This window comes from Acromyrmex echinatior, chromosome 14 (assembly GCF_024713525.1).
Source record: "Acromyrmex echinatior isolate Ae372 chromosome 14, ASM2471352v2, whole genome shotgun sequence".
Classification (NCBI taxonomy): domain Eukaryota; kingdom Metazoa; phylum Arthropoda; class Insecta; order Hymenoptera; family Formicidae; genus Acromyrmex; species Acromyrmex echinatior.
The window spans coordinates 4748930-4771930 of NC_141865.1; the positions used below are offsets into that span (position 1 = coordinate 4748930).

Below are 23001 nucleotides of genomic sequence, written 5' to 3' on the forward strand. Positions count from 1 at the left end.
ATCGTACACAAATTGACGAAAAGATATTTGTTTAATATAAATTTAGAAACGCGAGTTAAATCGTGAAGTTTGCACTACACTTTATTGTTGTTAGATAAAATATGTATTTTATAATTTAAAATGTTTCACTTTGACTCAGATTAAATCAGGGTACAACGGCTTTAAAACATGCATTGTTCTAAAAATTACCCCTATGAAGTAAACATTCATTTTTAGAGAATCTCTAGACATTTACATTTAAAACTTTATGTCACTAAAAGACACTTTTCAGAAACATATTTAGAAATTTTTAATCTCTTCTGTTCGACGAGGAAAAAATCAGGATATTAATTTATATTAAAATTCTGCAAGTGGATTATAACTGTTGATTTCATAGAGATTTAAAAACTGCGAAAGTAGTACAATGATAAATTTTACGAAATAAATTGCCACATAAACTTGTGTAACAATCTTATACTTCTGTGAAGTCATACGAAGTTCCATGCTGCGAAAACAGTAAGGATCGCTGTAAGCGTAACTGCTAATTGCGAATGGCTTACGTCAGTAACAGTGTGGAAAGTAACTCGTGGAAGGAACGGTTGATTGACGTAATAGTTTGCGGAGAACTTCTTCATCGTTGCGGAATGTCTGGCTGTGATGCGTGCTACGAAGAAATAAAGAGCCTCAATGAGAAACAATTTGATGCACGAGAGATATCGGTACATGTATGAGTATGAAAATCTATCTTGCATTTAATGGAACTTCGAATATCTAATTCTTAGTACATTATTGCAATATTTAATACTAGAAGAATTAAGCAATCATTATTGACCGTTTCTATTTTTTTTAATTAATATTATATTTCTTGCGGAAAAAATAGGATTCTGAAATTTTTTAACTTTTCACACACAATCATCATGTTCTTTATACTGATAAAATATTTCGTTTTTCGTTTTCTTTTTTTATTTTTAAAGTAATTTACTCGCTTATTTCTCCCTTTATAAGTAAGTACATAAAAAACATTGGTACTTCTAGGGATAGTGCAATTTCGATATGATTGATTAATTGTAAATAAACTGGAAGTAGAACGATTACATTTTCGCACTAGAAATGTGCGAGCTAAAGGATATAAAAATTCAAATGACTCGCGTGACGCAGATTTACGGATGAAATTGTGCATCGTTCAGATATGTAGATATTATCATGGATAACGGATATCTTCGAGCAGAACTCAAAGAAAAGTTTACCCGCGGCGCTTCAGATGCTGCCTTGGGTTTCCGCACGTGTGTGTGTATATGTGTGTGTGTGTGTGTGTGTTTTGTGTTGTGTTGTGTTGTGTGTGTGTGTGTGTGCGCGCATATGGTCCGCAAGGACAACCCACATGGGTAAACTTTGATTTTCTACTAGCGACGAAGACAAACGGAGTTCTGCAGAAAAATGGCGCGCGGTTGTCCGAAATTTTCTATGATACACGCCTCCTTTCACAGATGTATCGAAATTTTGACATCCATATTGTAAAAAACTAAAACCGAAAGTGCTACAAGTAATTTCACGCAGATCATATTTACGTCACGTTTACTTGGAGCGTTATTAAAATAAATTTTGCATTAGGAATTTTTACAAAATCAATAAAAAGTGAAAAATACAGATTGACTCTTTCGATATTTTTTAAACGACATCACTGAAAAAAACATCACTGAAAAATGTGTTTAATTTTAAGATATTAAAATGTTTTATTCTTATCTCCGTTTTTTAAAGACGTTTCAAACTTTTTCAATAAACAAAACACTATGTATTTTAAATCCAAACATATAGTGTTTTGTTTATTAAAACAGTTTAAAATATCTTTAAATGAAGAACGGAGACAATAATTACACTTCTTTTTTTGAGTGATTCTACGGCTATAATTGTTACATTTTCCACGAAGAGAGAGATCGTTAGAGCGTTCAACTTCAATCCAATTTAATTACTATATAACAGGTGCTTTCCATTTAGTGACACAAGTCGATACACACATCGTTCTATCTTTCTTGACAGTTTAGTGAATAACAAAGGTAGAACGACACTTGTGTCACCAAATGGAAAGTATCCATTATTGTGATAAAAAATGACGACCAACGTTTGCTCGATGATATCGAATACCGCGGATGCTCGTCACGATCAAAAGAAATCAGCGAAGGAGAGCGTTTCTCCTGATAAGCTTCTAAGGACAGGGTGAAGCGGGCTGCGGGGCGACGAATGAGAGACAAGGATGGAGAACCGCTGCAGGAAGTAACAGCTGGCCGAAGGGATAGTAACATCAGCAACAGCAGCGGCAGCAGCAGCGACGGTGGTGGTGGCGACGGTACGGTGGCAGCGCGGCTGTACCATTACCATCGCCCAGCTAGATACCTTCTCTCCAGGTTTCTTGTACATACGGGCACATAAGTACACACACACCCACATACACGCACACACATATATACACACACATGCGACAATATGAACGAAAGACGCACGGCTGCATCGGCACAGCCGGCAAGATTGCACTCGTCACAAGTTCAGCTGAGTGACAGTCGCGTGCAATCACAACGCGACTCTGATTAAACATTCGCGTGTCGTGCACATGCTCTTGCACGCCGACGGTCTTTAACCTTGGCTACATGCACAGAGAACTTTGACAAATGTGGATTCGTGGTCCAATGAGATCCAATAAGACCTTACCGTCTTCCTTCGAACCACGTCCGATGTACAAGGGTAGTTCGAAAAATTCTATTGTTATATGATTAAAAATATATTTTTGGCAATATTTTTTCTTATTTTTCCACATAAGCTATCTTCAGTAATTTAAATTTAATTTACATTTATTCTAACGATATTCTTACTTTTCTTATACCGTCTGTATATGATTTCTTAAATCTTCAAAGCTAGTTTCACCGATTTATTTGAGACGGATCTTTTCTTTGCTTTATGTTTAGAAGAAGGAAAAAGCCAGGAGATTAAATCTAGTAAATATAGTACGCATGGAAATAATTCAAAGAGCAATTTATACAATTTCGCAACTGCAATTGAACGTTGCTTGTTTTACGTGAGCGAAACAAAGAAATTAATGAATGCGTCTGAAATTTTAATAGTAGTTCTGGATGGGATCAAAATCTTATCTAAAATTATAGCAGTTTGATATTTATGACGTTATTTCTGTGTCAACCCGAGAACTTTTCTACCTCTCATATCTAATCGTCCTCCCATTTTTTTTCTTTTTCTGAAATATTTTTAATGATGACGAAATTACGCTAATTGTTACGACAAGATTAAATGACAATACATCAGATACGTGTGACAACTGATATTACAATTATTTACCTGCCGCAGTAACGGAATAATTATACCGCAACACATTATTCGATGCAATAATCATATTTGTTAATTACTTCATTACAATCTATTTACATAATTATATCGTTCATTATTTGCATGTTATTATATCACGTGCATAATTATAATTATAATTTTATTTAGGAATACGCAATTGCGTGGCGAGCTCGCGTCTGGTCTGAAATTTTTCGGACTGGAAGAAGAGAGTACGAGAATTATGTACAGTGCTAAACGATAGCATTAGTACAGCAGGTTGTTATTCCAGAATAAAGTCAGTATTTAAAAAAATAGCGGCAAACTGTTTATTTCTATAAAAATTTTTACTTTTTATACTTTATATTTATAATATACAATGATGTAAATTGACATAAATGAAGAAAAATAATCCGATTTGTTAAATAATTCCAAGTTCTAGTAACGCCTCAGTAATATTTATGAGTTAGTAATGACATAATTTTTTATATTTCAAACTGTATAATCATTCGTATTATTTATATGATGTGCAAAATTATTTGTTTCTGTTAATATTGAAAAAGCGTAATATAGAGATTTAAATATCTGTTTTTCATTGTTTATTACAATCATCATACAAAATTTTTGCAATAAACATCCAGCTCTCTCTCAGCTCGCAGCCGTTATTAGTTTGAAAAATAATCCACTATTTCTTGTAACTCAGTTAAAAACTAAATTAAATGATACAAAGAATGAATGTCGGGACTTCTTCACGTTTCTGCTTAGGTCTGTTTTCTGTGACTGAACTAGTGTACACTTGGAACTTCAAATAAGACAGGTATATATTGTTTAATATTTGGAGAAAGAGAGTTCTAGTGCAGTCTAGTGCAGGAATAAAAAACATACGTCTTGTTTAATGAAAAACATTAAATTGTGCAAACTTAGCACAACTGACAGGTGTATTATCAGTATGAACACACATTAATTGTCAGTTGTGCTAATAATTTTGTCCAGGAAAATATTTTTGGAAGATATTTTTGACTTTTTCTTGTAATTGTATTTACTTCATTATGTTGATTTCTATTTGTAATTATATGTAAAAAAAATTAAGTGTTTTATCAAAATTATTATTTTTCTGCCATTTTTTTTAGAGAAATAGATCATTTCACAGTAGCAACCGTATTATGTCAACGCTTTCGTTTAGCGAATTTCGTTAGTCGAATTTCGTCCTGAGTATAATCAATCTTTGTTTTATCACGTTGCCCACTTAATTGTCGGAGCATTGAGACATGATTCGGAAATGGATGGATTCTGGATGCTTGCACCCGCATAGATGACAATCGTTGCACCACAGAGATGTATGCATGATTTCGTATCGTAAAGTCATCGTCATTGGAGAGAACTATACACTATTATCGGCTCACTCGGCTGTATTTAATCGCTTCGGAAATAGAAATGAACAGAAAATTGTTTCGATAAATTCGATGGAAACTTGTTACAAGTGTGTGTAAAGAAAACGCTTGCAACAACGTATTTATTAATTAATTAAACTTCCACGTCTGGCGTTTTACTTTGACTTGTACGGCTATCACCCATAAAACGACATCAACGTTAATAAATCGCAAGCGAATAAACATCAGTGGAGAGAGCCTGCAACGTTTATCATATATTTATGGCGCATTACAATCGAATAATATTGTTACAAATGTTACGTCTGAATTTACAGATCGCAATTAAACATTCTGTCCTACCCGTTCGGCCGTCAACCGGCAAATTAATTCGCCGACAGATAACAGAAAGAGGCGTGTGACAAATTGTTAACAAACCGACTAGAGAGTAATGATTTATCGTGCGTTTTACGTACCGAGAAACGTCGCGCGAAAGAAACTTGTAGCCGAAAGATCACAATGATTGTCACATAATTACGATTTATATCAACGTAAAGCTATATACTTTGCGTGGAAATTTTTCTATTATTTAATATTATTAAGGAAGGAAAGCGTACACGTAGGTTTTTATAGCGAAAACAATTCTTCATATCATTAATTCATTTAACAATAAAAGAATAAAAGCCATTCAGGTCATTCTCAGTATCGTTTGCAATTTAAAATTCATAAATAATTCAATCTAAATAACGATGTCAAATTAATTCCCTTACGATTTCCTTGCTTTTTATTGCGTAAAATTTTCATATAGTCATAATGACATGCGAGCGACAAGCAAACGATGTATCTTTGTATATATTTTATTATTTGACATCGTTATTGACATCGTATTGAATTATTAATATTATTATACATACAGAGGATGACCTAATGATAAGGTCGAATTTATTCTTTTGTTATTAAATGAAGTGATGGTATACATAATTATTTTTATTATAAGAATCTGCATAGATTTATATGCTCCTTCTTTAATAATATTGATTTATTCTCAAAGTTTTGTTCATATATATTTTCTATCATTCTTTTTTTTTCTTTCTTTTTTTTTTCTTAATCAATTCCAGTTATCGCGGTGAGACAAACACTATTTTCGCAATCGCCACTCGTGATCTTCCTGCCGGCATCTTCGCGGCAGTTACCGAGACTATCGAGGGGATTTTTCCGTGGGATATCACGACGACGCCCCGTGTAACCACCTTGCCTTTATGCAAGCGGCGGAAGGTGCTTGTGTGTACTCAGGCTCCCCGTCATATCGCATAAGCCGTGAGGTAGTTTAGTTTGTCGAGAGTTCAGGTACAGGTAATTACCTACTGGCTACCGGCGTCAGGTGGTAGTGACACGGTAGCGTCGACCTCCTCCTCGTTTTCCTCCTTCTCTTCTTACTTGCGTACCATCTTCTCTTTCCTCTCTCCCTCTCGCGCAGGGCGAGTATGCGCTCTCTCTCTCTCTCTCTCTCTCTCTTTCCTTCGATACTTGGGGATGTTCACACGTACTCACGCAAAAATACCTCATGACGAACAGTTCCATTAGCTTAATGGGATCGTCCCTCCTGTCGATAGATTGACCGTCTTATCTGACAACCTTCATGTGCGCAAAGTTCAGGTTTCGCATTAATTATTTGATGCTTTATCCGATATGCTTAAAATCTGGTTAATTTTCCGATGGTTGTGAAGGGCCTGAGTAAGTCGATAATTAGTCGCAAAAAGCCATTTATAATCTATAAATTCGATAGTTCGTGTTAGATTAATTATTATGCTCGACTTGTAAACAAGTGTTGTCATGTTGGTTTACAGTCTTAGGTTGTTATGTTTTATGGGATACCTGCGGATTTTTAATTATATGCTAATTATGCGCCCGTATATATAATAAATGCTTCAACCAGTAAAAAAGGTTTTTAGCCCGAGTTTGTTAATAATGCTTTGAGGATATAACTGTCATTTCGATAATGTCACTACATTATTGGCACTCTAGAAAGCAAAGAGATATGAGTAATAATTGTTCCTGAACGGTGGAAGAATTTATAAATTATATTTCAAATAATTTTTCATTTCTTTAAATAGTTTTTTGCTGTACTATTTTCTGATGTTCCTGACATTTTTTAATTTTTGTAATATTTTATTAATTAATAATTGAATTTAACTCTTTCCAATATCTCATTTTTATATCTTTATAAAATTTTATATTATTGAAACATGAAAGCTTTTTTTCATTATTTCATTTTTTTTCAGGTTCTATTCGTACACGCTAATTTTATACTCTGAAAAAATTAAATATTAATAAATATTTGTTTGGACATCATCTTAATTACAAGAATTTTAAAGAATAATATGTATTACTTTTTATTTAATGTTTTAAAATTTATCTAAAATTTATTTTTTAAATTTTCTTTTCTAGAACATTCTAATTGCCGTAACTCGATACAAATAGCCTCACTGATCAAAACTATTTTATTCTCTTATATCGGTAAATAAACATTTGATACATTTAATAATGTTGTTTTAATGGTTTTCTTTCAAAGCTATGATTCTACACTACATGATTCTGCAATGAGAAAATACTATGATAAAAATATTCAATTTTCTTAGGTGCTAATTTCTTAAATTTAACTCTACCACTTCTGAAATAAAGGAGTGACACAATGAATTAAAAATCTCTTTTAAATTAAGATAAAAATTTCACCCTCGCACGCGAGCACGAAACCTAATAATTAATCTACCCACAGAAAAATATTATTTACCAAGAAAAATAATTATTCAGTATATCTTCTTTCTTTTAAAGAACGTTTATCTTTAACAAAGAATATTTCTTGATAACAATCTTAAAAATACATACTCATTACAAATTTTAGAAAAACTCATTATTACGCACTCGAAACAAAAATTAATTTTTTTAAAGAATACATTATAAAATTGATATCGAAGAAGTGAATTTATAAATAAGAAATCGAATTTGTTTTAATTTAAGAATCTTAATTAAAGTACTAACTCACTAGGATTCAGAATAAATTTGTTGCTTGTGATAAATTTATAGATTTTATAAATTTGCGGATATGTGAACTTTTGAAATATTTCAAACAAGTAATTATTATTTGCGTACAACCTGTACTTCGCTGTGTGTTCACGATTGTCTACGATTTCACCGATAATCGGTCGATTGATCAATAGCGAGTATCGCAACGCGAAGGAATTCGCTGAAGAGGTCAGCCTTGCTGAGGATCGTCGCTGTCGATCGAGCCGTGTCACATCGAGCTCGGCTGTAACGTTTCGTTATCGGCATACTCGGCATGCTCTCGTCGTTTTCGCCACGCATGCCGCAGGCGTTCCACGAGAGATAACGCCGCGCGCGCACAGAACGGGGACAAGACAAGGTAGATGACACGGCCCGTAATTGCATGTTATCCGTTGCATCCACGCGCGGGCGTGTCCGCGTGCCTGGGTGCACGTGCATGTACATCCAACGCGGTGGGACGCGTGTGCAAGTATGCACGCAAGTATGTATGTGTACGGTTGTACAGAAGAGTATTTGCGCTACTGAATCCGGCTGCCCGTTCCACGTGCCCTCGTGCTTGACGTCCCACGGATAGGCGACACAAAGGACGTTTGTGGTGGCGCCGCGCCGTGCTTTTCCGAGCTCGAACGGGTCTCTTTCGTTGTTTCAAATGTAAATAATGTCTGTGTTCCGAAATGCCCATCCGCGGCTTTATCGGATGACCCGTCATTGGAGTCGCGTGGATCAAGTTGCAACGAAATAGCCTTTGCCGTCGGTATCGGTCGAAGCATCGCAGTTGTATGACAGTTCTTTTTTTATTGGAGAGACGTTATAAATTTTTTATCTATTGATATCTCCGAAAACTTCAAGAAAGTTTCAATTAAAAACTCGAACAATATTATTTTCTTCGTTATACGATTTGTTGTGGATATCATAGTAAATTTATAATTATAATAAGTTAATGAATTGATCTAATTAAATAATAAAAGAAATGCTATATTCGGTCCAAACAGATCTTGGTGTTTAAATATTTTGATATGAATTTATACATATATATATATATATATAAAATCAATTCTGCAAACCGCGTATCGATATCTTTTTCAGTTTTGAAACGTAATTAAAATAGAATTAGTAGTAATGTCCATATTGAATTGAGAAGCAATTTAATAACATTGATGCTAATAAGCATCTTAATATTAGTTAAAAGAATATTAATAATAAATATGTTTAATGAAGATATTTTATGACAAAGCGGCTTAACAGATAAATAAATATAAAAAATTAGGCATTTTGTAAACCGATTTGAGAGTCCACAATATATTTATCTCCGGATTAATTACAATTATAGTTTCGAGTGTCATTAAAAATATGTTCAAACACAAGGTACTTGAAGGCCAGAACTGGTTCTCATTGCAGCATCCTCCGCAACGCGGGAGAAGTCTTCGCGCGAGGAAACGGTCCAACCTGAGGCGCATTCGCCTTCCTCTCAACAACATCAAAGGATTGGTCAGCAGAAGCAAACAAACGGCCCTCGAGCGGAATACAAAGGCGCATCCGGTTGCTCCAGGTCTTCTGATAACGACAGCCCTTTGCCTTCACAATCGCTCAAACCTGAGCTTGAGGAGGCTGCTGGAGGTACTGCAAATGCTGGGCTCAGGACGACGGACGAGCAGAGCGATGGCGCCGTGTTAGTGAACGGCACCGGTGTTAGTACCGGTGTGTCCAGATGCGTCAGTGGTATCTTCGCGGGACATGGCAAGCTCAAGAGGTTGCTGGGCACTCTGGTGCAATTCGCCACCGATATCTCAGCAGACACGGGTGATACGGTGCGCACCCTGGTACTCGCGCTTCTGGTAGGTAAACGATGTATCTCTATATATTTGCACTTTTTAAAAGTGAATCAGTGACTTCAGTGTTATACTTATAAGGTAACTCATGTAATTATTAGCGAATATTTTATTTGTTTTTCAGTAATAATACACTGTGATATTTTCTCTCGCTTTTTAGAAGTTATGATTTTCTGTAGATTCAGGCTGTGTTCTGATTTACTGTCAATATTAAAAAGCTACGGTATACATTATATGCATTATATAGATTTTCAACAACTGGCAGTGAATATCGGAACATACTTTCAATCTGCATAAATCATAAACTTTAAAAGTAAATCAGTATTATTATTGTATTATTATTGAAAAAACAGTAATATTCGTTGATCAGTTATAAATGTAGCATCGAAGACTGAAATCAGTAATAATACACTGATTACACTTTTACAGAGCAGCAGTTTTTATAACAATTTGTACTTAAAAAAAGAAATAGCAATTGTATTTTCGGAATTTTTTAGAATGGAATCTCATTCTAAAGAGTGAGACTTCTCTCTTTAGATATTCACTCTGAAAGTTGTAGAGTGTAATAAATTTTAATTTAATTAGATAAATTAATTTTTTAAGATACTTTGATAAAGTTAATATTTTTATACAAATATTTAATCACGCACGAATAAAATAATAATGCGTAACACGCACATATAATCGGGATTAGTATTGCTAATTTTTTATTTAACTTTCTATCGATATTCTAATAAACTTCAGCGTGGCACGTTTACATTATATGAACCGTTAGCTTATTAGCAATCTCTAGTAGCTTATCTCGCATTGCACCACGTAGCACGTTTGCAGATCATCTTCATGTAAGACCTTTCTGGATTTACGAATTCTTTTAATATCAACAATAAAGTAATATACGCGTACCAGCTGACGGAGTTTTCTGCTGCGTGCTGAAATCACGAGATTTGCAGTGTGCATGCATGATATTGCATCATCGTTAAGTGCATCCATATAATAAATTAGATAGACATTTCTCTCAATAGCAGATAGTACTTTACATTATTAAAATAGATTAATGATTTCCGTTCAATTTAACAAGAGGAACAATTATTTACTTTACATTTATACTTTATGAAAAATTAGTCACAAAAGCTTGAAGCTCCGTAATACTTCCGTTGTGGAAAAATATACTTTTTAACGACATTTCATCGGTTACATTTTGGCAATGATAACGTCATGAAAATTCGTGGTCCAGTTGTAACTAACAAGCGTCAGATAAACGATTCCGCAATGTGCATGCGTGCATGCGGCACGGGATGAAAAAAAGCATAGTTAATCGATGCCGGCCGTACCGTGTCGTTAAACAGCTCGTAAATATTCAAAGTACGTACATAATGCATAATGTCGTCGTGTGTACCGAGCGTGCATACGTCCCGGAAACGTGACATCTGGTGACCGTGCTTAACTGTAAAACGATCGCGGCACGTGACAAACGCAAAACCAAATCCAACCAAAGCCGCGCGCGCAACTCGTTCCGGAAACGCATTTCGCTTCGGGATCCGATCTTTTTTGTCGACAATTGAATTACACGCGGCGCTCGTCGTGTCGTTAATTGCAGAGCGGCAGCATGACCGCGGAGGAGTTTCATTCGGCGTTACAGGAGGCGACCAACTTCCCACTCAGAAGCTTCGTCTTACCGTATCTCAAGCACACCCTGCCCTCCCTGCAGAGGGACCTGAGTAACGCGGCCAGGGCGAATAATCAGGTAAAACAATTTACTACAATTTTATTACGATTTACTACGATTTTTTACGATCACTTATTCATTCGCAGTAAAGAACAGTTTTGAAATGTTGAAATATCTAAAAATTTAGCTAGATACATGAAATCTGAAAATAATTTTGATAGACCATCAAAGTAATTTTATATTTATAGTTGCTTTCTATTTACATACAAGTGTAACTGAGTCTGAAATGAGCTGAGTATTTTATACTCAGATTAATGATGTCACTATTTGCTTACTTTGGTAAAAAGTTATCATGGCAATGTTCCAAAATTTATTATCAGCGCTGAAGATCTACAGTTTCCCTGGTGAAAATTTTTCTCAAAATTTTTCATATAATTTTTCAGAATTTCTGTATAAATTTTTTAACTTTTTCATCACATTTTTTACACGAATTGAAACATTTCTCAGAAAATTTTTTCTCAGAATTTTTTGAAATTTAAGATTTCTAAGATTTTTTTATAAGTATAATTTTTGATGAAATGTTATAAAATCTGAAAAATATTTAAAAATATTTTTTTAAAATTATGAGATGAGAAATTTCAGAATTCATTTGTATGAAAAATTCTGAGAGAAAAAAATGTAAATTTTCCGATTCGTATAAAAATTATGAAAAAAATTTTCATCAGGATTACGTTACGTATACTATACATTTTTAGCATTGACAATGAATTTAGAATACAGTCTACGTGTCAACACAGGTTTATAATTTCACTTTGAAGTCAGTTCACTAAAGCACACGATCTCGATCTTGTGCAGATTATATAAGTAAAAACTCAATTGAATTTCACTTGTCAGAAGAAACACACACACATTTAATTGAATTATGACATTACAAATAAGAATTATCTGAGAATCGATCATGTAAATGAAAAGCAAGCTTATGTGAGATACTCAAATTGATATGTAAAACACTTAAATTGCTAGAATGTCATAATTTTTTGCAATATTGCTTATCAAGCTTGAGCGTCCTACATAATTATTTTGATAGTTCAACAAAATTTTCAGATTTTATACGTGGCTAAATTTTTAGATACCAACAAAACAGTTTTTTTTCATGTTGCGAAACGAAAATTTATTTTCACGCATAAAAAAAGTAAAAATTCACTGAAGAGATGGATCGCACTTGCATCACGGAACATTTTTTCACACATATAACAATTATTATTATTATTATTTTACTCTATACTGTATCACAATGCACTTTTATCTCGAGGTTACTTTTCAAGAGTCTGCATTTTTGACTAATACAATTTACAAGTAGTAAGAGAAAAAAGTATCCCTGGATTCTGGAAATGTTTCTTCATGGATTCGGTAAAGTGTCATAAGGCTGCAATGAGAATAACGGTGACGGCTGATTCACAAGCAGTCCGATGCTTTATTGGAGCCACCACGGTGGTCATAAATCACTGCACTCGTGTGCAACGCGGTGCGGCGCGTAACGATGCATGAAGACGCGCATTCCCCGCGCTGGCAAAAATCGCTACCTCGCGGCCGAGATCTGTCACAATCAAAATAAGTTACTTGCGTAGATATATGTCGGATCGGAATTAAATACAATTTTAATTCTTTTATTCGTTACCAACTTTAAATAATTTCATTTTTACAGAAATCTAGAACTAGTCAATTTAATTTGTAAAAGATAGTAATTATTTATTTATTTGAAGTACTAAAAGCACTCTGAGCAACAATGTTTTTAATACTTTTAATAGTAAAAAATAATAATTTAATATCTACTTATAATTCTGAAATTAATTACTATATTTCAATATTAAGCCTTGCCTGATTTTATTGGAACCATGTTATTGTAAAAAAATTTTTTTTAATTCAATACGCACTTTAATGAGTAACAATTCATACTAAATGATTAATTATTTTTAAATTTTAACTATTCTTCCAATATATACATTATTATAATTATTATGTACATCAAATTTCAAATGATGTCGAAGGAATTAAATAATTTCAACTGATGTTTTTAAATTTGATAAATTAGATTATAGACACACGATATTTCTCAAGATTTCAATTATTCTTTAAATTCTTTTAAGATATCTTGCACATTTTTTCTACTAAAAAAATGTTATTTGTTATCAATTGCATTTATCGAAAAAGAGCATAACTTGCTACTTCTCTTACTCTCATGCAATACGCGATACTTCGTAAAATCGCGCGCTCCGTTAACAATTCGCGGCGTACGCGATTTTTTTTATCGCCTCATCCCTGATGGGAATATCGCGGCGAAATAGGGAGAGATTCAACGTGACATTACGCCGTTCTAAATGGACGGATCGATGTTGCACGTGGTCGACTCGCGTTCCAAGCATGCGGTCGCATCTCGAGATTCTCGAGAAGGAAAGATCATCGGAGCGTTTGTTATGCAGGAACCGGTCCATGCCCTCTCGAAGATGTCGCACGTGCCTGATGTCTCTCTTTCTCTCTCTCTCTCTCTCTTTCTTCTTCTTTCTTTCCCTCTTTCTTTTTCTCGCTTGGGTCGCGCGCCGGCCCATAAATTTGTATGCACTACTGCGCTCGAACAAGCGCAACCGCGCCCCCGAATCCTTTCCCGCGTTTTGCTCCGCCGCAACATTGTGGCCAGTATGGAACCACAAAGTATGCCGTTCAAGATAATAGACGAGTCACCGCGGACTCACGCAAGGGGAGATGTATTTTTATTTCCTTCCCTTCTAAATTCTCGAAAGAGAAGAAAAATCTCTTTCTCCTTTCCTTCTTTTCTTTAAGGTCTGCAAAATAAATTGTCGAATATTAATGGCGAGCGTTGTTGAAATGTAAATTTTATAGTATTACATATATTCTTTTTCTTTAGCATAAGAAAAATTAATTTTGATAGAAAAATTTGGATGTTTAATTAAAATTTTAGCGATCATTTCTGGCTAAATATATTTTTAATTCTCTTTGCTAAAAATCATCGTACATTAAAATAACGTAATTTTGAAATGTTACGCAGCGAACGCTTGAATTTAGATTTCGTTTATATCTCGCAATGAAGTAATGATTAATTATTCATTAGTTAAATTTTAAACCGAGCTCTAAGCGGCTGCTACGTCAGATGTCAGTTTCCCAGATTATAAAATTCATTTTCCAAACCAGCAACCTACGGCGGTACATCCGCCGCTTTATTTCTTTGTGGCGCTGCAATTTTTAGCCAATACAATTGTGAAGTGATTATTACGACGAATATATTAATATACGAAAAAGTACATAAATTATACGAAATAATATATGAATATGAAATTTAGAACCTTAGAAATAGCAGAGATATTTTCTTCTCATTTGAAGCTGTATCGCCAGAACGTTCAACGTTGAATAATGCAAGAATTACAAGCGTCTCGTCAGATCGTTACGAGGGAACAATTCATTTTAAATACGCCCCGGAATCTGCGTGAGAAATTGCGTGAGTGTCAGGTCCGGGACACTCCGTACAACGAACGTGACGCGGAAGCGCGGGAGGACACGGTAAAATCAACACAGAGGCTGACCGGCTGGCAGGTTGTTTTAATTTCCCAGGCTACTTTCCGATCGTCGGTGGGAGCATGCCAGTCTGTTCCAAGATGGATGAACGACTCGGTATGTAGCGGGAGGGAAGGAAACGTGCGGATTGGGAAAAAAAGCGCCACGATTTTTACTCTCCTACCCGAATCTCTCGCAGCGCGAACGCGTTGTGGATATACACGCGAGATGCGGAGCTTGATAGTCACGCGATAATACGCGTGATACGTGACACGCGATCACGCACGTACTCTTTCAACGAATCACATTCAATTATTCCGCGCGGATAAAGCGATAAAAGAGTGTTCGTGATAGCCTCGTTGATTCCTGTCTTCTCAAGCTTTTTTTCTGCGCAGCGAGTTTACAAATTTGAAGAATTACGCGATAATAAGTCCTTGTAGAAGCTATCTTTTTTTTTTGCATACGAAATAATTTAGGCTTAGATGGGAAGAATTGCTTGGGGTGGAATCGATTAAATAACGCTGCATTTTAGAGAATTATAAGGGAGCTTGAAACTGTTCATCTGTAACGTATATAATCTCGTCCTTAAAATTATCCCTTGCATACAATTTCTCGCGCTGAATCCGTGAATGTACGATTTAATCCTGTATACTTTGGCCATTCATGTACGCATCGGTTAGTTTGCAATCCGGTGCTTGCAATTATTTATCTGCAAAAAAAAAAGAAGAAGAGTCTCTTACACCGTATTTTATATCGGGCGGTAATGTTTATGCAAATTTACGGGGAATTAACATTAGAGAAAATACATTAACGCTTTTATATGCGTTTCCGTGGGTACAAATCTGTGTCGTATTAAAATTAAGAGTATTTGCGAAAAAGCATTCGGTTTCTTGTGCCGAGCACGGGAACGCGCATGAACAGACATGAAAGAGAAACTCGGAATATTTTTTAACCCCTTTCAAATCTGACAAATCGAATTGAAGCGCAGTTTATAAATTTGACAAATATATTTGTAAATTTACACATGAATTTTGTCATTAAGATTTACTTCGATTGGAAGTAGGATTCTTCCTCTTATTTGAAATATTTTTTAAGATATCAAAAAACAATCTACTGATTATGAAAATAAATATTGAACAGCTTTAAAATATTAGAATAATAAAATTGTATGAGAGACAATAATTAAATAAAAATGATTTCTTCACATATTTTTAATTTGAAAAGTTTAATAAATCAAATAAAACGTTTTTTTTTTTGAAAGAAAAAAATCAATTTTACTTTTCAATATATAGTCTTTTTTAAAAGTTACACATTTGACGCACCCAAATTTGAAAGCACAATTTCTCGAATCGATTGTTTCGTACAGAACATCATTGGAATTGAATAATTTTGTATTCGCGGTGCAACGTGAAGCCTTAATGCGAAGAAGCTGATTGCATTCGATCAATTGGTACACATCGTACCTTTAATTTCCACGACGCAAAATTCGAGTCTGAGAGGATTAATGGGAGTCTCCTCTCGCTTACGCTACTGTCCACAGCTGTTGCCCGTCTCGAAGGCGAGAGAAACGGAAAGAGTGAGACGCGCCACGTCGGGCGACAGACGCTCTCGGAGGGGTAACGAATTGCAAATTAATAGCGAGCATTTACATTTCTGCCGGCGCGATGAAGGCGCACGTGAGGATCGAAAGTCGCAAGCGCGACGGCTTGGTTTTCCGGTTTCCTCCCCCTCCCCCCCTCCCTTTATCTTCTCCAAGTCTCGACGTAACTCGGCATCATATACATGTAAATCGTCGCAACTTCTTGAAAGATTTGTTTCTTAAAAATTGTCGATTAAGAACTTGTATCTGGTAGATTAGCATTTTTACAATAGTCTCGTATATTTATGCAAAGTAATAAGTTGCTGTTTTAGAAGTAATTAGAAACCTTTTCAAGTGATCAAAATGAGAGATTTTTTCTTTACAGCGTTTTGAAAATGTTTATTAGCATCAGTATTATTAAATTATTTGTCAATTTAATTTGTGATATTACGTACTTCAGTTTAGTTTCCAACTGTGTTTCAAGACCGATAATTAGCGCATAATTTGAATTAGAAATTGTAAAATTCGCAAAAATATTAGGAAGTTTTTGCAATAACGTGAATCCAGATATGGTGAGTGCTAAAGTCACGTTATTCTTTTTTTAATTAGTTGTTAAGAAGATAATGTAACCTTAGCGTTCACCGTATCTGGATTCACGTTATTGCAAAAACTCCCTAATATTTTTGCGAATTTTACAACTATTGCAAAAATTCTCTATTATTAGGCATCGGGTTCATTTTGATCGAACATAAAAATCCTCTAAGGGTCTGGACAAGAATCGCAGTTTTATACGTAAGGTAGTAGTTTTAATAAAATCGGTGAGAGAAGAGCATGCATTTACTACTTTTTCTTTTTTTCACTCTGATCTAGTTTTTCTTATCTATTTCTCTCTCGCTTTCTCTCTCTCTCAGGAATTGTTAAAACATGGTGAACCAATCAAAAGTAACTTTCTCATGTCTAGACTCTTATTAGAGGGTCTTTAATTAAACATGGCCTTCTTCATTCGTTGTGTTAATAAATTTATTGTTAGTATTTTTTAAGTGCACGATTGAGAAATATAAATTATTACATCTTAAATTAAAAAAGAGGGGAGAGAGAGAGAGAAAGAGAGAGAGAGAGAGAGAGAGAGAGTGTGTGTGTGTGTATTTGTGTTCTACTATGTTGAAGCATTTAATATGCTGGCTATATACCAAAAAAAACTTGACCCATTTAATTATTTTACTTACTTGAGAATATATTTTAATATTCTTGTTATCAGTTATTTAAACAATTTATTGGCTATTCGAACAAAGTCAAATTAAATTTAATAAAGCAACAATCAAATCAATTCACAAGATATATGTGTGTGTATTAAACAATGTCTTCGTAAATAAATATACATATAGCAAACGTTTCGACCTTATATTAGGTAATCTTCAGTGCTTATAGGAAATTTAAATTATGTAACGACGCTGGTATATTCTCAATATAGAAATTAACAATCCATTAGTTTATAAAAATGTTCAATTACAATATTAATCCTATCAAAATTTGAATAAAAAATTCAGCTCATCTTGTGTTAGTTTCTCTTGCGGATGAATTAAAATATTCTTTAGAGTCCTACAGCATATAAGAGAGTTGCTCCTCAAATTACAAATGGAATATTTGTTCACATATTTGACGTTTGCTCCTATAATTTGCGTAATGAATATTTGTGATTTCAACAATCTCATAGGATTTGGGCTTCCTGTGGGATGCTGAGTTCACATAATTCGAGGTTCAAATATGCGAACAAATATTCCATTTGTAATGTGAGGAGCAATTCTCTCTCATATGCTGTAGGATTCTAAAGAATATTTTAATTCATCCGTAAGAAGAACTAACATAAGCTGAATTTTAAAGTTGAAACGTTTGCTATATGTATATTTGCGAAGAAATTGTTTAATACACACTTGCATGTACATTCTGCGAATTAGCTTTTATGCTCCTTTATCGAATTTAATTTTTGTTACCTTCAATTATCGTTTCCAAACAAAAACTTTTAAAACTCCGAGAAAAAATTCTGTCGCAAGTATTTTTGCACATGTACATACGCGAGTGGTCATCACCTCTACCTTCGTCGATCGATGATCGTTAATTGCAAGTCGTGAAAACGAAAGAGCTCCAAAATAAGGGAAGGAAAAGTGGTGAGAGGCGAGTAGAAGGAGGTTGGAAGGTACCGATATTGAATTAGAAGCGATAAATCCCACCCTGCCATGCTGACTTCAGTTGGGGCAAGAGAGGGCACGACGGAATAAGGGGCTCGACGAGAACTTTGACTGGGTGGTCGCGAGTGGCGGGAACGGCGATAAAGAAAGCAGTGAAACGAATATTAAAAGTCGAAACTGATGTGATCGAGCGAGCCAATCGGTCTCCAGTCCATGGGCGACCTGATTCAGGGAAAAAACTTAACATATTTTCTTCTTCATTCCAATACATTAGACCTTTTTGATAAAAAAATTGCATCTACGGTTTTTAAAACAAACATTAAAGTAGACATTATTATAATAATACATGATTTTTTATAATTACAAAAATTTTAATAACGTCTTATGTGGCATAATAAAAAAATATCTTGTATATCTTGATTATTACAAATCAACTTAATCTATTAGGTATTACTTGGTTCTATTTGTAAAATAATTAATTGCAACTCAATAGGTTACTGTACTGATTGGCCCAATAAGGCTTCGGCTTAGCACCTAAAATCTAAATAGCTCATCTGATGATCCTCTTCGAAATCTACAACTTTTACTTGAAATCTTTTTTTTTAATGCAAACACGTTTCTGCCTAAGCCGAATACAGAATCCATAGAATCCCAAAACCATTTAGAATACCCATTTCAAACGAGATTTTTTTTTTGGTAACATTTGTTTTTTTTATATCATTTATATTTTTGCGTGAGCGATTTCATTGATAAAGAAAAATACGCACATTTTTTTTGTTTAGAAAAAGAAAAGTACAAATATTTCGTCTTTACAAGAAAAAGGGATAATTATCTCGATTTATACGATGGTAAAATGTGATAGAAAAGGATTAATGAGAGTACAATCCTTTTTGTGTTCGCAGAGCTGCGTGCAGTTCCTACGATCCAATGAGTCCGCCGTTCTTGAGGCCGTAGGGCTGGTACCGTCCGGCGAGTCCGTCGAGGTCTTTGGCGAGCATGGGGGTGCGAATGGGATCGGCGGTGGTAATCAGTGCTCCACTCATTACGCTATGCGCTCAAATTCTAATCCCGGCGCCATTCAGCACACGGTGGGCAGCAACGCCGCGGGCGCGTTGCACCATTATCCTGGCGTTGCTCATGCACCGAAACGTCGTGCCTCCGACACCCCGTGAGTGTGAACACGCATCACCTTGTACTCGTAGATTGCACAGCAATGGTTCTCAATCGTTGGACAGATCGGTATTTGAATTAATTATTCGCCGCTCGATTAATTATATATTTTAGACGAAGTAAATGAACGAATTCACTTTGGTTGGCTTGTTAATAGATACCAATAATTTCAATTTGAAGCCAATTATACGAGTCTATGGAGAATGCCATATATGTTTAGTGTGAGAGACTATCGGTTTATTGAAACATATAGGTGATTCTAGATATAATCTTTCACAATCTTATTATTTACAGTTTTGTTCTGTAGGCTAATATTATCGTACTATATTTATGCTAAATCCAAGTGTTGCAATTTTTTATAGTTGAAAATTGAAAAATTTTTTTTCAAAAAGTAATAACAAAAATTTTAATGCGTTCCAAGATCCTATATATGTTTTTTTAGTTAAAAATGTATGCCTGTTACGGATTAAAAAAATAAAAAAAAAGTTTATTGCACGTATATTCTCAAGCTCGTATTGATCTTGAATTGAAATTATAATTAATTATAATTAATTATGTCATTATTCATCCATTTCACGAATCTATGAATTAACAAATCTATCCTAATTCATAACTAATTCATGACTGGTCATTTATTTGAATGTAAAGACTAAAATAATTGTAATTATAATGCGTATATTAAAGGTATAACAAATACGATTTTCTCTTTATAGATTATATAGATGAAGAAAAATATATTCAACGAATAGATGTATAAATTACTGCGCAAATTGTGTTCTTCACACAGCAAGATCGTGTGGAATCTTCGCTCGTCCATAACTATAATTCACACGATAATAAACGTCACGCAGCTGCGGCTGCGCGTATATACGCGCGTGTAATACGTTTGCCAAACCGCAAATGCCGTAGTTTCGGAAAAATCTTGGCCACCGGCCTGAATATCTCGCCCATATTTATCGCAATCGAATACCCATTAATGCGAACCTGATTCCGCATGTTCAACATTTCGTTAATATTGATAGTGCGCGTGAAAGTATCTCAGTCTTAAAAAGAGATTTCGGTAAATCCAAATAAAAGTGATTTATATGTAGATTCGTATATTTCACTTTTATCGATAATGCATCCATTTAACATATAATTTACATATACTACAAAATCTTGAAAATAAATGCACGCATTTATTGATAAAAATAAGTACGAACCGTAGAGTGTGCTAAGCTTCCAAGTGTTTTAAAAACTGATTCTTTAATAAATAGATAATTCAGATTGTATTTTTTTTTAGTATTTCGAACTATTAGCTTTGTCTCCAATCATATTTTTACTCTCTTCTATAACTCGGATTTTTTTTATCTAGCCAAGTTATTTTACTGTTCTAGGCTCTTTTAGAAAATGTGGAATAATCATTTTTCTCTCACATCTCTATTATATTATTAAATAGTATATTATTAAATAGTTTTTTTAGCTCAAAAAACTTTTAATACTTTTGTAATAAAAACTGACATTTTTGTAAAAATGAAGAAATTTCAAAATCAAATTTTGCTTATGACAAGAAAGATCCAAATTATAGCCGGAGAGTGAATAGTTATCGAACTGTAAGCCGTCGCTTACGAATAGAAGAAGAAGAGTAATTTCGATCGAGATTTCTTAATGCACTTGTCCTACTCACCATCCAGCCGAGGCATTGATGAGATCAACGCCGGACGATCGGGATTTCCGGTCAGGCTGATATGCACGTAGATGGAGTAGACGAGAATGGGGCGCCACGAAGCGAATACGAAGGCGACAAAACGCGGTGCGCGCCCTGGCAATGCCATCCTGGCCTTCTCTCGATATGTCTGTCGGTGACGTTTCCATATATCATCAGGGCACCACCTTTCCTAAACACCCCACCGTGCCCTCCGCGTAGCCTGCTACCCCTTCGCCCATGAGTGCCGACGAACTTGCCTGGAGTGCCTATTGGCATCCTGCTAATACACTCCGTATAGCAGCGCACACTTGTCGACGAGCGTGGGTGTACGCGTAGACAGTCGTCTTTGATTCGCAGGCAACCCTCGCATGAACTACAGAATGCCCAAACAATTCGCTGTGTAAAACTAAAAGCATTCTATATATGTATAGCCGACAATATCGAGGCTAAGCAAGTTGAAGAAAGTTCGTTTTTGGATGCGTGAAAGATATCATAAATCACATCGTCTTTTAATCTTTCTGATATTATCGATTAGTGTAGGGCAATAGTTAAAGTCAATTTTTGCAGAACGGAAATGTCACTATATAGGCGTTGAAACAGTGTCTTAACTTGAGGCAAGAAGTACAATGAAATAATGAATTATAACAAATTTTACTCAAGGAAAAGCTGGAATATTTAAAAAACAGATAAAGATTAATCCTATTAAGTTTAACGTGGCGTATAATGACATTAATTTTTACTTCCTTTCGCTGATGGATCTTCTGCGCTTCTAGGTACTATGAGAACGGCGTTCTTATGGATGATATGCCGGTATACGGCAAGAGATCTGTCAATCCTTGGAGTCACCACCAACAGCAGCAGCAGCAGCAGCAGCAGCAGCAACAGCAGCAGCCAACGGACCCATCCTATTGCTGGTACCATCCGTTGCACTCCTCCGGCGGATCGATTCAAGGTCACGCGCACGGCCACGGTCACGGGCCGAGCCCGGTGCCGCCTAGTCTCGTGCAGATTAATCAGATAAACGCATTCTCCGCGCCGCATCATCTGACTCAGCAGCCACAACAATCATTAGGTCATGGTTTACAAACGCAGAACGGCGGCAGCCTCGACGACGAATGGAAGAATATCCATGTGATGCTCAATTGCATCCTCGGCATGGTTGAGAAGACAAAGAGAGCATTGGCGATCCTTCAGCGACGAGGATGTTCCAGTCCAGCGGCCGCGGCGCCTCCACCAGGTGTAGTCGCGGCGCAGAATGGTACCAGCAATAATGGCAATAGTAACGGCAATAATCCGTCTTCGACTAACGGTGTGCAAGTAGAATCGTCCACTGGCGATCGAGATGGTGGTCTGAAACGATTGTCCGGTGAGATCGTCGCGCAAACGATCAGGGCAACTGAAGACAAGGTGGCCGAGGTCAAACGAAGAGCTGGTAGGTTTTGATGAAGTACGATAGTCGTGAAAATTTTTAACTCTCTGGAGTTGACGATGAGTCTATTTGATTCACTCAACTAAAAATTTTTTTGTTAAAAATGTTAGATAAGTCAATTTTTTTATGTTACATCTGCGATTATTTTTATT

General features: G+C 35.3%; 2 protein-coding genes across 7 annotated transcripts in view; one reads left to right on the plus strand and one right to left on the minus strand.

The window, feature by feature from the left end:
• nvy (CBFA2/RUNX1 partner transcriptional co-repressor nervy) overlaps positions 1-23001 on the plus strand; it is a 50688-nt gene that overhangs the window by 25702 nt on the left and 1985 nt on the right. The window contains exons 1-5 of one of the 2 annotated variants that reach the window (XM_087413562.1): positions 670-2323; positions 9135-9571; positions 11163-11309; positions 19466-19731; positions 22194-22852. In XM_087413562.1, the coding sequence (XP_087269688.1) occupies positions 2218-2323; positions 9135-9571; positions 11163-11309; positions 19466-19731; positions 22194-22852 (1615 nt within the window). In that variant the 5' untranslated portion in view covers positions 670-2217. Of the gene's footprint in view, positions 1-669; positions 2324-9134; positions 9572-11162; positions 11310-19465; positions 19732-22193; positions 22853-23001 lie in introns of those variants that run through there. The other variant, XM_011053741.2, reaches the window with a different exon arrangement.
• Positions 367-22200, minus strand: LOC105144685 (uncharacterized). 5 transcript variants are annotated; one of them, XR_015547490.1, is made up of 4 exons: positions 21400-22200; positions 14591-15507; positions 13600-14071; positions 11319-12828 (listed from the first exon to the last, which is right to left on the minus strand). XR_015547490.1 is itself a non-coding variant. In XM_011053739.2 (2 exons), the coding sequence occupies exons 1-2, from the start codon at positions 21545-21547 to the stop codon at positions 468-470; spliced, it is 324 nt and encodes a 107-aa protein (XP_011052041.1). In that variant the 5' UTR covers positions 21548-22200; the 3' UTR covers positions 367-467. The 5 variants fall into 5 exon arrangements, 2 of the variants coding, with proteins under 2 accessions (XP_011052041.1, XP_011052042.1); XR_015547491.1 differs by lacking the exon at positions 14591-15507; XM_011053739.2 differs by lacking the exons at positions 11319-12828; positions 13600-14071; positions 14591-15507 and adding an exon at positions 367-643.

What these genes read in the sequence shown, in the direction of transcription:
- LOC105144685 (XM_011053739.2), bottom strand. Translation starts at nt 21,547, where the DNA reads ATGGCATTGCCAGGGCGCGCACCGCGTTTTGTCGCCTTCGTATTCGCT. An exon ending in ATCAATGCCTCGGCTGGATG is followed by an intron (nt 644 to 21,399) that starts GTGAGTAGGACA and finishes ATTTCTTCGTAG; the next exon opens with CACGCATCACAGCCAGACAT.